Source organism: Apteryx mantelli, chromosome 2 (assembly GCF_036417845.1).
Source record: "Apteryx mantelli isolate bAptMan1 chromosome 2, bAptMan1.hap1, whole genome shotgun sequence".
NCBI lineage: Eukaryota > Metazoa > Chordata > Aves > Apterygiformes > Apterygidae > Apteryx > Apteryx mantelli.
Genome location: NC_089979.1, coordinates 50,298,543 through 50,313,955, shown reverse-complemented (window position 1 = coordinate 50,313,955; position 15,413 = coordinate 50,298,543). Strand labels below are relative to the sequence as shown.

The window sequence follows — 15,413 nt, the reverse complement described above, 5'->3', positions numbered from 1 at the left end:
GTTCCAGGCCCCTTTCAGAAGCATTTCTGTGCACAATATAGTTCATTCACTATATTGCTGTTTAGCACAAGATTTATCTTATTCCCTACAGGCAACACTGCACTTTATTTCAAAAAGGATGCACAGTCATTTTATTAGTATAGCCCGTTCTGAGACATGGCCAGTGGCACAGAAGCTGAATATTTCAACATCCACATTAATGTTCAATACAAAAGGCAGGAAGGAGGCAGTAACAAGCTGGTATAAGATAGAAAGAAAATGTGGGGGAGAGCATACTACAAGCATTTTTCCCAACAATATGAAGTGTTAAGCCTAAGGACTATTGTGAAAGGACACAACAAAGTACCATTAGGTCCAAGTCATTTTTGGTTATATTAAAAACATTCATTCACCTGAGCATTTAGCTCTGTTGTTCAGCATGAATGCTACCTTAACAATAGAATTCTCATTTTAACTTCAGTTTGTCATCCATAAAACATTCTATAAAAAGTAATAGTTAAGTTCTATCTTGTCCTGGTTTTAATCAGATAAATACACTTTCAGGGAACTTTAGAATTTAAGAAGTATAGTTTACTAGGAGAACAACCTTCCAGATATGAATAGATCAGACATACTCTAATGTTAGAGAAGCTAACCAGAATAAAGCCCTCTTAATTTATATGGGAAGCTACTGCAGTGGTAATACCACAAGCTTGGTGTACTATATTTTACTATTAAAAATAGTAAATGTTTACACACACAGTATCTTGCTCCATATTTAACTGTTGCCTTGAGTTTAGTAAGACTGTACAACAGCTGCCACAGAAGAGTGGTGAACTGTAACCTAATACCTCAAAGTCAGCTTTGACCTCATCAGTTCTCAAACAGAAAACCAAAGAAGAGAAAGAGTTTGAAGCAATTGCATCTTACACTGAAAAGGCAATAGCTCACACATTCCAAAGTTCTTCTGGCTACAGTTAAATAAGATAGCAACTTTAAAGAGTAATTTTCTTGAAAACCAACAAAATAGTTTTGATTATCTGATTAAGTTATCACATTTCAGGCAAATCTTCAAAGATTTGACTTGGTAGATCAGAGTGTTTATGCTTAGATACAACTGAACATCCAAATTTGGTCTTGTATTTTATTTTAGAAGAAAGTAACGAAGAAATTACCTTTTCCTTTCTGCCTCCCCTAATCCATTGGGGGAAACAGTTATCAAAAAAAGAAGAAATAATGTGCCATTTTCCCACTACTGTGAAATCTTCCTTACATACAAGATCAGAAATACACTTCAGTCCTGATCTGCAAAAGTCCTTCTTGGCCCCATCTGTGTTTTCTCTTAAGGAGAGAGTGCCACCACACTCAACTGTGTAAACAGAGCTGTCCACCAGGGACTAGGATAAGGTCAAATTCATTTCCAGTTGTCATCAGAACCAGGATATGAATTAAACCTCCAAAAACATATTAGTTGAATAATACACATAACCCTCTTAAAGGTTCCCCACCATCAACCCCAATCAAGCTACAAGGATAGATTTATAAGAGAAGCCTCTACAGGAACATAGGTTGGACATAATGAAGCACTGTTTCTATAGTTCTCGAGGTACCAACTTGAAAGGATGCTTCACTAGTAGCAATGATTGGAGAACACTTCTCCAGAGACCAAAGAAAAAGTAATTCAATTTCAGTTGGTGAAAACTAGTATATAGAAATGGTTGTTTTAAAGACTCTTTTTAGTTTCATATTACAGAAATGAATTAAGACTACATTAATTCAAGAAAAGTCTTATTACCAAAAACAAAGAACTTCCTAGTGTTACTCATAAATCCCCCAATCTTTCTGATTAACACACAAGACAAACAGATAACAGGCTATTTTAACATTTGTTGTCTCTTTCCTTACTGCTCTATAAGATGAGCAAGGGAAAGGGAAAAATTAATGGTTGGTATTTTATAAAATAAGGGCTTCAGAAATCCAGAGAAATTGCAAATTAAAGAAAACCAGCAAGTATTATCCAAAAAAATGCTTAACTTGTAAAGCTATGCAGCGCTTCAAGATGAGCCTGCATAACCTTACTTTTTGCGTATTATCACTACCCTCCTTAAAAAGGTTGCTTTCTGATACTACAGAAAGGCAAAGGATTTTGAAGAGGCTCACTTAGAGACTAAAACAAAGTTGATAGAGATTTACCTACCTCATTCCACTGAGGCTAAAAAATGGATAATACTCCAGCCAAAAAAACCTTTTTCCTAAGCTCCACAGCATAATAGATAAACCAGAATACTTTTGTAGGGGCTGACTGAGAAGAGTCACACCAGGAGAGTTCTTAGTAGAGAAAAAAAATGATGGAGACTATCTATGAGGCAGGCTAGATAACCTGTGCACTGTGTGTTTAATCTAAAATATCAGTTTTCAGTTAAGCAGATCAGATTGTGAGCAAGAAGGACACAAGCAGTGAGATTACTAGACTCCAAACACTGGATGAAAAAAGACTCCACCTTGTACTCAGTGTACAGTAAATCTTAGGCTAAATGTTTAGTCAGTACCTCAAGCACCTTTTTTGTCAGGAACCCAAATGAAATCCACTCCCCTAGTTTTATAGTATTTTGTACTTGCTGCTGGTAGTAAAGACTGCTTTATAGTATTTTGTACTTACTGCTGGTAGTAAAGACTGCATGTTCTGGTTGGAGTCAGCTATAGTGGCTAGGTAAACCAAGTTCGTATGCAGCATCTGCTGGTATCTATCAAAATAAACAAAGCAAGACAGATCTTAAGAAGTCAAGAATACAGTAATATTAGAATGTACTCAACTCTACGCATGTAAATAAAGTTACCTATGTGAAACATGGTTCAAGAGACACACGAGAACATTTAGGAATCCTTTGTCTTTAGTAACACTTCCCTATTGCCCAGCTTTTGACAATTTCTCTGTAGAAAAGAGTTGTCAAAACTGTGGCTATATCTTTCTATGAAAATCTAATGCAGTGTTCTCACCTATTTCACTTCCTGCCCCAACCTAAATCACCAGGAGATATATAGATTGTATGAGTGTGTGTGGCTGTTTGGTACAGTTTGTATCACAAGCACTACAAGACAGCTCCTTTTATTATGTCCCCAGATGCAAGATATCATACACTTATGTAAATCATGACCAAGAACAGCACAAACATTTTAACAGAACCCTGAGCTTTGAAGATTTGCTATGGAATCCTTTTTTCTGCTACAGAACTACATCCCAGGACATCTAGCTCACATTTGCAAGAATAACCTTCAAAGCAGGAGCAGATTATGGACATGTAGCTACTGTATCAAGTTATATGCAAACCTGTTCCACACCCTACTCCTATCAACAAAAACATTCATTTAAAACAAAAATACTTACCTTTTGCCCCCCACAGACCACCAGTCATCTTAAGAAGGGACTCAAGAGCCCTAATGTGATGTCTCATCTAGCACATGATGGAATATTTGTCCAAATATTATGTTATAGTATCTTACACTATGTTATCTTCGAAGGTTTGAGAAATAAATTACTTCCTTCCCAAACTGTAGTTACGATACAGGTGAAAAAAGTCTCTACATTTTGGTTATGCAGTCCCCATAAGAGTCATTACACTATCAACTTGCAGTAGTCAAGTTACAACTTTTCAGTGACTGAAGTGATAGTCATATTGCAAACAAAATAAATCATAAATATAATATCTGCAGCAATATTTTCATATTCATACTAGCATAGTTCTCCTATGGACAAAACAAATCAAGAATTGCAGTCTAGATGGAAATTCACCCAGTTCACAGTAGATTTGGATTAATGTCTTACTGAGAGCATTCAGATGTCTTTCCTTTGTTCTGATAGTCCATTATACACTGAATAAGATGGTTATTTTCATCCAACATCTGAAATGACAAAGAAGAAGTTTAGAATAAGTTTCACGTTCTTTATGGAAAGAAACTGAAGATGAGTTTGAGTCTTGCTCCTCTTGTCAGAGATTTTTTTTTTAAAGCAAGTGTTCTAAAAAGCTCTATTTAAGAACCTCTTTTGCTACCATCTTCCCCCTCAGTTTTCAGTTGAAGGGCTTCAAGTCACTGCTATAGCTACATATCTGAAGATTTTCCATTCAAATATCTACACTTGTTCTACACCATGTTCTTATGAAGTTTTCAAAATCTTCAGTTTGTTTGATCTCTACCCAGAAACTTGTTTAAAAATTTATGTCCTGAATTTCCTGTCTCCTATTAAAGCCTGTAGCTGTTCAAAAATTTACTAATATGTACTGAAAGGCTATAGATAGCAGCTGAGCTTACTAGATAGCCCTTGTTTCAAGGAAATGCATGGGAAAGGCTGTATTTATACTAAGAGTCTCTAGCCCAACTGCACTTTATAAATAGTCTATAACTGGCGCAATAGTTGTATTATACTTCAGAACTGTTCAGAAATACGAAAACCTGTGAATTACCATTCTGGGGGGAAAAAAAAAATCTTAACCATGAGAAGTTGTAGATCTCATTGCTTTCTACAAAAAGATTCAAGATATTGCCAAGTTCCACAAACAGGAAAAATAATATACTCTGGTCTCTTAGAGTTGCACATTCCCCCTCCCCCATACGTCTTCTAATCACTCTCCTGCACTCTGGTCAGACAAGAGACAGCAGAACTACGGCTAATCTGAGCTACCTGCTAAATTATCCAAGTTAACTGAACTAAACAAAAAATTTACTACCAAAAGGAAAATTTTACATCAACTTTTCCCTGCGTTTTGCCCTCAGTGGAGGGCTAGTTTAGATTTCTTTCCCAGCTGCTGAATTTCAAAAAACTGGTAGAATCTTAATTATCTTCCTTCTTCCAAACATGGCCAAAATTAACCAGCAGGCTCATGATTCTGAAAGGGAAGCACAGACACCATAATTACATCATCCCCAACTCTGTAGGAATCTAATGTAAAATAATAATAATAAAAAAAACTATAAGAGAAAGATATTTCTTTTTTCTCCCAAATAACCTATCTTTACTATGAAAAAGGTACAGAGTCCGAAACCTCACACAGTCCACTCAGGAGTTACATTCACGTAAGAACAAACAAGCCAACAAACCAAACAAGTCTTTCTAAATTCAAACCAGTAATTCACCAAAATGGTCAGTGAGCAATTATCCTTGCCTAAAATTGCTAGACCTGGAAAAAGCGTCCATAAGCTATGGACACAGCACCACAATGCTTTTAACAACACTCTGAGCTCCAGAAACTAGGCAAAGTTGTACTTCCATGTTCTAAAGGGGCTTGCAGACACATTCATACACAGACACTTCACATGTACTAACACCCAGTTTTGTAAGAAATACAGTGGCTATTTTCACCAGAAAAATGAAGTAAAAAGGAGCAAGTATATACATAGACAAATATAAGTCTAACAGCACACTTGCAAAGGAAGCCTTGGATCAAGACTCTCATCAGAATGCTTCCCATCTTCTAGCAGAAGACAGCACATACTTAAGGATAGGCAGATCATCAGACTGCCAGTTAGATGATACCATTTTCTTTCCCCCTCCGCCCACCAGGTAAGCCAGACCTCTTTGGAGAGAAAAAGAAAGAAAAAAAAGAAAAAAAAGAATTCTAGGGTCAGGAATAAAGCAAGTAAGATGGAATACAACTGTAGCCTAGACTAGGCTGCAGGCACTGTTTTATATAATTTTCATCAGGCAGTTGCTGATAAAGAATTGAAACAGTTCTCTGAAAGAACTGTAAACACCTACCACCAAGAAAGAATCTAGGTTTCCAGCCAGATGAAGACACCTCCAAGGCTTCCAACAGCTTAGGAACACTACAAAAACTTGTCAGCTATAACTATACTAGGATTTTGCAAGCATGGCTGCATCAAATTAATGGTAAGCCTACAGCAAAAGAAAAATCCTGAAGTGTCTACATTCTTTAAATGCATCCCAGTGAGCTGAAGTCTCTACTAACTACCTGTAGGCAGCTCTCCACCCAGTGGGCATGTATTTTTGGGCTACGCTTCTCAAGCATCGACGACTTCTGCTACACAGGTCTGCATCCTAACTCTGAGGTCTTCTTTGAGATCCTGATCCCTAAAACTTAGACACCTTGCTGACACCCTTATCCTCTAATAAATTAGCTGCTGGCTATATCTACCTGAAAGGCACCTCCTGCTACAGAAGGAGCTGATAGCCATAAGCAGAACAGATTTCAGATCACAATTTAAACTGAGGACAGTGAGAGTCTAAAGTTAATTTTCTAAAGGCTACAAAGTTACCACCAAACTTGAATGTGCTCTTCTGCGTCCCCCAATACGACACAGTGTTAATTATTACAAGTCCTAAATACACTTTCTCTCCTTGTTTTGGAGAGTTAGCTTGCTTCCTCCCACAGGGACCTAAACGGACACATCCCGAGTCCCTGTCATCAGCTCTAATCATAGCCTTCCCCCATAATAACACTTTAGAGTTCGTTTGGTTGGGTTGTTTGGGTTTTTTTTTTTTGGGGGGGGGTCCTATCAGGCAGGCCAAATATGGTAGCCCCCGCTCACCCCACGGAGGAAGAGATCAAGTTCACGAAGGACTTTAGCAACAGCAGAACTGAAGAGTAACTGGTAAGCGCCACTCACAGGAAGGACCTGGCCGACTTCTCCATTTCCCCAGGGCGCCGGACGAAGGCGTCACGGGCGAGCTCGCAGCCGGCGCGGGGCCGTGTCCCCCTGGGGGGTGGCCGGGGCAACGGTCGTTCCTCGCGCTCCCCGCGCGCGGCCTTCCACGCGCCCCACCCCTCGCGGACGCCCCCGCGCCGCGAACCCCCGTGGGCGGCACCGCCCCGCGGCCGCGGCCCCGGAACAAGTGCCAGAGCGCAGCGGGGCAGCCCCGCGCCCCCCCCACGCTGCGCGGGGCCGCGCCACGCCGCGGCCGCCGCCCGACCCCCCCCCGGCGACCCCCCCCCTCCGCGCGCGTCCCGGCGCCAGGAAGCAGCTGGAGCTCCCGGGGCCGAGCCAAGCCCCTCCTCCCTCGCGCCCTCACCTTCTGGATGGCGGCCGGCGTGATCTCGCCCTTCCCCCGCTGCCTCGGGGCCGCGAACGCGACCGACATGTCGGGCCGCTGCAAGGAGGATCCGCTCGCCCGCCCGCGACTGCCCCCGCCCGCTCACGCGCCCCGCGGAACCAACAGCAGCGGGAGGCGGCAGCGATCCGGGAAGACCGCGCGGCGCGACGCGGGGGGGGGCGGCTGCCCATCGGGCCAGCCCATCTCTATCCCGCCGGGGAAGCCGGGAGGCGAAAGGGTATTCCTCCCCCTCCCCAGCACGGAGAGAGAGCCCCGATAAGGCAGTGGCCGCCTCGCTGCGCTTCAGAAAAGCAAAATGAGCAAGAATCGGCGCGGCTTCCTTTAAACGTGGCCTCTCTCAGTCACGCGGCCCTGTTGGCTACCCCTTTCCCTTCGTGGCGTTGGTACGTTCCTGCTCAACGCTGCTCCGCGCCGGACAGGCAGCGAAGTGGTACGGCCGGCGGGGGAGGGGGGAGCGCTGTGGCGCTCACGTTACACAGGACGCACGCCGGCTGTGCCGAGGAACGCGCTCTCCTCCCCCCTTCCCCCTCCACCCGCGACCGCAGTTGGTTGCACCCGGGCGGCCCGCTCTGGCGGCCGTGCGGGGCGGCGGGGGAAGGCGCCGCGGGGAAGCGCCGTGAGGCGGCGGCGGGTGTTGCGCTCGTTCAAGTCCCGGGTGAGGTCGCGCCGACCTCGGCGTAGCACCGTCAGACCCGCTTGTGCGGGGAGCCACGCACGCAGGCCCGGGGCTACGAGGCAGGGGGGTGCCGCTGCCGCTGGGGCGTTTTGTCCGTTGGCGGTGGCGCGTGCCGTTTGAGCGTAGTGTTTGTGCTGTCGTTTCCAGGCTTCTGGTTTTATTTTTTGCTGTCAAGTCATTGCCAGAACTAGCAGGTTAAAAAAAAGAAAAAAAAAAGTTGCAGGGGAGCAGGACCTGGGGCTGTTTTTTCCCCCCAGCTGGCTTGTGTGGGGTTTGCTTCCATACCGGCCTCCCCAGCCGCAGCTTGCCTGTCATGAAAACGAAACCGAACACGGAGAAACAACTGAAGCAATTGTTGCTATGACTTTCAATAAATTATAGACGCTAAAATTGCTAAAATCAGCCTTGATTTTTTTCAGTGCTGCCTTTGGAGGGATTTCAGGGGGTTCACCACAGATCCTCATATATAAGTTTGCAAAGTCTGAGGCTGTTCTTTTCAATAGTAAGAGTTTCAAAGGTAATGTCAAAGGAAAGTAGAAAATCCCAAACTAAGACCCTCTAAATCTGCTTTTTCCCAGGCACCTCTCTGCGCTGCCTGTATGCTTTTCAGTGCCGCGCTGTAGGTCGTGAATACTCTGTCTCCTTCCTGACGCATTGGGCAGTGACCTTCAGTAGCTGATTTCTGCTCTTGTGGTTGACAGATATGCCTGCTCCTGTGGCTGACGGGACACTGCTCTGTTGCATGACACCACATGACAAAATGTGACTATCCTCCCTTATTACGTGCATTTCTCTCTTTCCCTCTCTCAGCTGTTGCTGGCTCAAGTCCCTGACTCTTCCGTCCAGCCTTAGCCTTTTTGGTTACAACACACATTTGTCAGTGGCATCCTTGGCCACCCCGTGGCTGTGCAGCTGCTTCCCAACTGGCATGCTTTCTCCTCAGACTGTTTCTAGGCTGGCTTGTTTCCCCAGCCCCGTGGAGATTGCTCTTCCTGGCTCTGCTGTCCTAGGATTGACTGTGACTGCCCATCACCCCCTTTTTTTCCCCTTGACAACCAGTTCCCAGGCTTCTGTCTCCAAGCTGTTCTTGCATTCCCACAGCATCCCCCTCTCCAAGGGCCTGTCACCTGGGCCCAATTCTCTCTGTTCCCAGAATGGTGGTTCTTCTGCTCTGTCTCTTCAGATTATATAGGGCCCTGAGTTGATGCTATGCTAATCTGGCTTGCTGTCCTCTCCAGCAAATGACTCTGGCCCAGTCATTTCACTGCAGGTCATTCTAAGGAGGAGTGGTGCCAGCATATCCATTAGATTTTTTGTGTTTCTAAGTATTTCAGTCATCACCATGGTATCTGAGTCCATTTTACTTTATTTGTACAAGTAGTTTTTTTCTCTCTCTCCCACACATTTTATTATCTGCAGCAGCAGCATTATCATAGTTGTAGGAAAGCAAAGGCAAAAAGAAAGGGTTGAAGAAATCCTTTTTTCTGAAGTTGATGGGCTTCATGCTTATTCATGGTTATTGTTGAATATTCTTGGAGCGAACTCATACCACAGAGATGGTGCTCTGTGCTCTTGCTCAAATCAATATTATTTCTAGATACTGCAAATGACAATCCTAGGAATGAAGATCACTGTGGCCAGAACATAATCAGAAGGTACTATCTCCTAGCCAGTTGCAAATAGAAAAAATAAGACTTATTTCTTTAGCAAGTAGATACTTGGCTTTCGGGAATTAGTGAGGTGTCTGAAAGCATTCCCAGGCTGCAGGCACCTTCAACAGAGGACAAATACATTCTCATAAAGTATTCTGAACACTGAAAATTCTTCAAAATGCTTTTCTCTTCCCACAAGTATAACTTATCTTGCTGTCATCCTTTAGTTAGACAGTCACTGTTTCTGAAATGTTTTGCATTGGGGTATCTTGGTGATTACAATATTTGGCACAATGTGAGTTAGGTGTCAGCCATATAGCAGTTGCTTTTAAGCTCTGAATGGTGCATCATGCTGTTCCCACACTTTCAGGCTGATGATCAGTGGAAGAAAAAAAATAGGCTTGTGAGAATCCACAGGTGAGGAACCTTAAAATGAAAGAAGTAATTGCCCATCCTAATTCCCAGAGATGGTCCAAATTACATACCAGATACTTTTAAGTGCATTTCTGTTTTCCATCCCAAATGCAGAAGAATGGTGTTTGGAATTCAGCTGTTATCAGAGGAAGATATAAGAAAAGATCATTCGTTTATAATAATTAAAACTCTCTCTTTTGCCTGCTTTTATCAGACAGTTGTAAATTAAATCCAGTTATTCCCCTTTCTTTGTGATGATTTTACATTCATATGTTTAAAATGTTGGGTTTCCCTGTTCTTAAATAGCAACAGATCTAAAGAACAGTTCAAAAAAGAGATTGCAGCTCCATTTTTTAACGTGGAAAGAGAAATTCCTGTTGAAAATCAACATTTAAATAATGGCACAGATGCATACATGCAGGGAAATAGATAGCTACAATGGAAATGTGCCACATGTCTCAGAACACATAACCACAACAGGGTGTCTCTTTTATGGCTTTCTTAATGCACTGCAATATGCCTAGATATCGAAGGACATATGGTATATTTTCTTTTTAATTGCACATTTCTTTGCTCTTGTGAGTTACTCGCAACCTTAACTTTATTTAATTGTAATTTTGATGCATAAATCTAGATCATCACCAAGAGTTTCAAATACAAATATGTTTCATCCAGCTCTTCCATCTCTGTTCCAATTTTTACAAGAGTGTAGTGCCCCCTTTTTTAATGTGTATTTCAGTATTTCATACTTTTTGGAAAGAGAAGAATGCAGACAGAGAAGGATGGGCCCTTTTCTGAAACATTTTTCCCCATGTTTCTAACTCATCTTTCTTAAACACAAGTACTGGGTAACAATATAGGCTCTGAGACTAGCGTCCAGAAAGCATTAACATATGGTTCCTAGAGAAAGCTATTTATTTGAAATGAAGTGCATAACAGTTGAGCGATTTTAGCCTCCTCAGGAGTGTGTCAAAATTCCTGATTGCACTGGGCTTCATTTGATTTAGTTTTGGGGAAAGCTGTGAGATTTGCAATGATCCAGTCTTCCAACAGTTCTGAGAAAAAAAATTAAGCTAGCTTCAGTTTCTGCCTATATTTTCTGCCATTTTTATTATCTGAGTTTCCATAAATTCCCTGGAATAGAAGAGACAAATAAAAGAAGGGATCAGGCAACATTCCCTTTCACAAGCAGGAAAATACAGAATGCTAATTTGTCATCATTTTCAAATTTAAATTCAAAACTTAAATTCAAATTTTAAAGTTGGTATTTAACAAGTTGACAATACAAGACAGAGGAAAGCAAAGAAGTTTATGGTAACACTGCTTACACCTGCTGACTAAAGATTGCAGTATCAAGCTGAGAATGATTCCTGAGAGTTAGAAGTTTCTCAGACAGAGACTAATTTGTTGGTGACAGCACCTCATTTTGTGCATTCACCTCAAACTGACAAGAAAGAATCACTTTATTAAAAATAAGTATCATAGCTCAGAATCTAGTGCTGGTAGGATGGCAGGGTTAATTTGAGCCTCTTTTCAGGGTTGACTATTTTTTTATCTTGCGATTGAAAAAAAGAAAAAGGAGTTTTGGGTTTATGCCTGTGTTTTGTAACATTTTTAGATCAGCAGTCAATCAAGGAATAGTTACAGCAAATCTCAAGAGAGTAGCTTCCTTTGGTAGATGAAAAGGAAAGGTAACAAAAGGAAAAAATACTGTTTTTGGTTTAGTGTTTCTATGGGCTTCACCAACTGGACTTGGTGTGATCTTGTGACTTTGGTGGGATTTCCTGTATGCCCAGAAGCCATGTTAATTCTTCTTGAGGCAAAATGGAGCTAGCATCTGAAGGTCTTCCAATTTCAATGGTTGCACATAGAAGATGGTTCAGATTCAGTTCCTTTAATTAATCAGTGAGTTGTTATCAAAATATACAACAATATCAGGCTGTTAGAGTAAATGGTCTCTCATGGTGTTTTTGCTTCCTAAAAGGGATCACACTAATAGGGTAAATTTGTCTTGAATTTATTCTGTCAGCTTCTTGTCTGGTTCTTTGAATTTTGCCATTTATATTTTGCATTGGCCTTTGTATAGAATATTAACCAGAATATTAATATTGTATAGAACCTGAAATACAACCTTATATGTTCTGTTATAAAATGAACTACCCAAACAGCATGAAAACTACAAAGATATTAGTGGCTCTACTATGTTCCAGATGGGCAGTAGCAAAAACAGGAAAAATCATTGTGAAGCTAAATTTTTATTCTAGAATCTGCCATGTTAGTTTACAAATATAAATATTGAGAATAAAGAAACTCACGCCATGTTCAGCAGTCTGCATAATGGGAGTAAGTGCAACGGCTGCAGTGAGAAAATCTTTTAGTATCCTGATTTTATTCTTCAAAAGGGAATCTCCAGCTCGTAGGAATGTATGCTATAAATAAAGAATAGCAGAACATCTAGTCTAAACCTCCTTAGAGCTGAAAAATTTTTAAGAATTCCTAGAGCTTATTATTTTATTTTAGGACACAGAAGCAAAGTACTATAGTTCACTGACTTCATTTTTTTTTAATGTCAAAAGCAAAGCAGAAAAGATAAACATGAGAGAGTACTGCCAAGCACTGAGGAAAAGGTAGCAATGGTCTTGATGATAACTGAGTACTCATATCTGTATAAAGGCAACAAATTTGCAACGGAGAGGTGTACTGTTCTACTGGAGATGTTTCTCAGGATTCACTTCTATGTCATGAACTGAGCAGCTACAGGACACTACTTCTACCTTGTCATCGTAATTCTAAACAACTTGTTGAGGAAATACAGAAAGAGTATTATATGAAATGCAATTTTCTTGCAGAGGGCAGGATCCCATGACCTAAAGAAGATCTGGAACTCCTGCAGAAATAAATCAGCATGGACATCATCAGTGAATGATCACTTTATAATTCAGAAAAAAAAATGCACTCCATTCCTTAAAATATTCTGAAGATTAGTCAAAAATGGGTACTTACAAGGCTTTTATGAGGAATTCAGTTTGCTTGGATAATTTGAAGCATATCTTTAAGAAGACCTAGCAACTTGAAGGTCTTCAAACCCATCTAGGAATTGAGAGATCAAAACCAGATGCCAGTGATTTGGTGGCCTAAATTCTGAACAGCAGAAGATACAGGGACCAAAAAATTTGGATCTATAGTAGCATTTGAAGAGGAAGACATAACCAGTGGAGAAGTATGAAAAAGGGACAGAGCAGTTTTGTCCATTCCTTTGTTGCCAATGCTATCCTCCTGCCATTTTTTGCTATTGAATACAGTGTGCCTTTCAGGTGTTTTACAATGTACAATGCCATAGTACACTAAATTCTAATCCAGGATTTGGCAAGAGACATGAGGATACTGCATACAGCAGCAAGCTGCACTCTTCCCTGCCCCAAAGCACATCGGGTGATATTTCCAGTCCCTCTTTCTCCTTACTGATGAGTTTCTATATGGTAGTACTGGTCACAAACTTACAGCGTTGCAGTTCCTTCTGCTGGCTCTTGCTTCTCAATCTGATACTGCTTGCATGTCTCTGTGCTGTCCTATATATGTGATCATAGACTCTTAGAATCATAGGGTGCTTAAGGCTGGAAGGCACCTCTGCAAGTCATCTGCTCCAACCTCTCTACTCAAAGCAGAGTCAACTCAAGCAGGTTGCCCAGGACTGTGTCTAGCTGAGTTTTGGATATCTCTAAGGATAGAAACCCCACAACTTCTCTGATCAACCTGTTCCAGTGTTTGACCACCCTCACAGTTTAAAAAAAAAAAAAAAGTTTAAATGGAATTTCTTATATTTCAATTTTTGACCACTTCCTCTTGTCCTGTCACTGAGCACCACCGAGAAGAGTCTGACTCTGTCTTCTCTATACCATCCCATCAGGTATTTATACACACTAATAGATACCCTGAGCCATCTCTTCCTAAAGCTAAATAACCTCAGCTCTTTCAGCCTCTCCTCATACGATAGATGTTCCAAGCCCTTAGTCATCTTAGTGGCCTGTATGTTCATGTCCTTCTTGTACTAGGGAGTCCAGAGCTGGACACAGCACTCCAGATGTGGCCTCACCAATGCTGAGCAGAGGAGAGGGATCACCTCCCTTGATCTGCTGGCAACATTCTTCCTGATGCAGCCCAGGATGTTGTTGGCCTTCTTTGCTGGAAGGGCACATTGCTGGATCATGTTCATCTTGTCCACCAGGATCACCATACCCTTTTCTGCAAAGATGCTTTCCAGCCAGTCAGCCTCCAGCATGGTGTTATTCTTCCTCAGGTGCAGGACTTTGCACTTCCCAGTGTTGAACTTCATGAGGTTTCTCTCTGCCCATTTCTCCAGCCAGTCAAGGTCCTTCTGAATGGCAGGACAGCCCTCTGGTGTATCAGCCACTCCTCCCAGTTTTGTAACATCTTCAGTTTGTGAGGGTGTAATCTGTCCAATCATCTAGGTCACTGATGAAGATGTTAAACACTGTTGGCCCCAATATCAGCCCCCTGGGATACTCCACTAGTCACTGGTCTCCAGTGGGACTCCATGCTGATCACACCCCTCTGAACCTAGCATATCAGCCAGTTTTCATCCTCTTCACTCCCCACATATCTGGTCCATACTTCATCAGTTTTTCTATAAAGATATCATGGGAAGCAGTGTTGTAAGCCACAGTAAAGTTGAAATAAACAACATCCGCTGCTCTCCCCTCATCCACCAGACTGGTCATCTCATCATAGAAGGATATCAGGTTGGTTAAGCACAACCTTCTTGTCCTTCATGTGTTTGGAAATGGTTTCCAGCATGACTTGCTCCATCACCTTCCCAGGGATAGAGGTGAGGTTGACCAGCCTGTAGTTCCGTGGACCCTCCTTCTTGCCTGTCTTGAAGCAAGCGTGACATCTGCTTTCTTCCAATCCTCAGGAACCTCCCCTGATCGTCACAGTCTTTCAAATATAATTGAGAGGGTCTTTGCAATGGTATCGACCAGCTCCCTCAGCACTCATGGGTGTATCCCATCAGGTCTCATGGACTCTTATATGTCCAGTTTGTTTAAATGTTACCAAACTTGATCCTCCTTCACTGAGGGTCAGTGCTTCCTTGTGCCAGACTTTCCCACACATCTCAGGGACCTGGGACTGCTGAAGGCAGATCTTACCTGTAAAGACCAAGGCAAAGAAAGCATTGAGTACCTCGGCCTTTTCTGTATCCTTTGTCACCAGGTCCCCTGCCCATTCAGCAGCAAGCCCACATTTTCCCTAGTCTTCCTTTTGCTGATGATATATCTGTAAATAGCCTTCTTGTTGCCCTTCATGTCCCTTGCCAGATTCAGCTCCATGTGGGCTTTGGCTTTCCTAACCTCATCCCTATGTGCTTGGATAGTATCTCTATCTTCCTCCCAGGTCACCTGTCCCTGCTTTCACCTCTTATATGCTTCCTTTTTACGTTGAGTTTAGTCAGGAGCTCCTTGTTCATCCATGCAGGCCTCCTGCTGCTTGTGCTTGTTTTCCTGCTTGATGGGATGGACCATTCTTGAGCTTGAAGGAGATCATCCTTGAAAATAGACCAGCTCTCCTGGACTCCTCTCCAGGGCTGTATCCCATAGGATTCTTCCAA

General features: G+C 42.3%; 1 protein-coding gene across 4 annotated transcripts in view; it reads right to left on the bottom strand.

Moving 5' to 3' along the window:
• SS18 (SS18 subunit of BAF chromatin remodeling complex) overlaps positions 1-7,173 on the bottom strand; it is a 43,852-nt gene extending 36,679 nt beyond the window's left edge. The window contains exons 1-3 of one of the 4 annotated variants that reach the window (XM_067290611.1): positions 7,004-7,173; positions 3,803-3,879; positions 2,639-2,723 (exon numbers count right to left, since the gene is read on the bottom strand). In XM_067290611.1, coding sequence (XP_067146712.1) covers positions 2,639-2,723; positions 3,803-3,879; positions 7,004-7,072 — 231 coding nt within the window. In that variant the 5' untranslated portion in view covers positions 7,073-7,173. Of the gene's footprint in view, positions 1-2,638; positions 2,724-3,802; positions 3,880-6,600; positions 6,707-7,003 lie in introns of those variants that run through there. The other 3 variants (XM_067290613.1, XM_067290612.1, XM_013943233.2) reach the window with 3 other exon arrangements.
• Between the last annotated feature and the right edge of the window lie 8,240 nt (positions 7,174-15,413).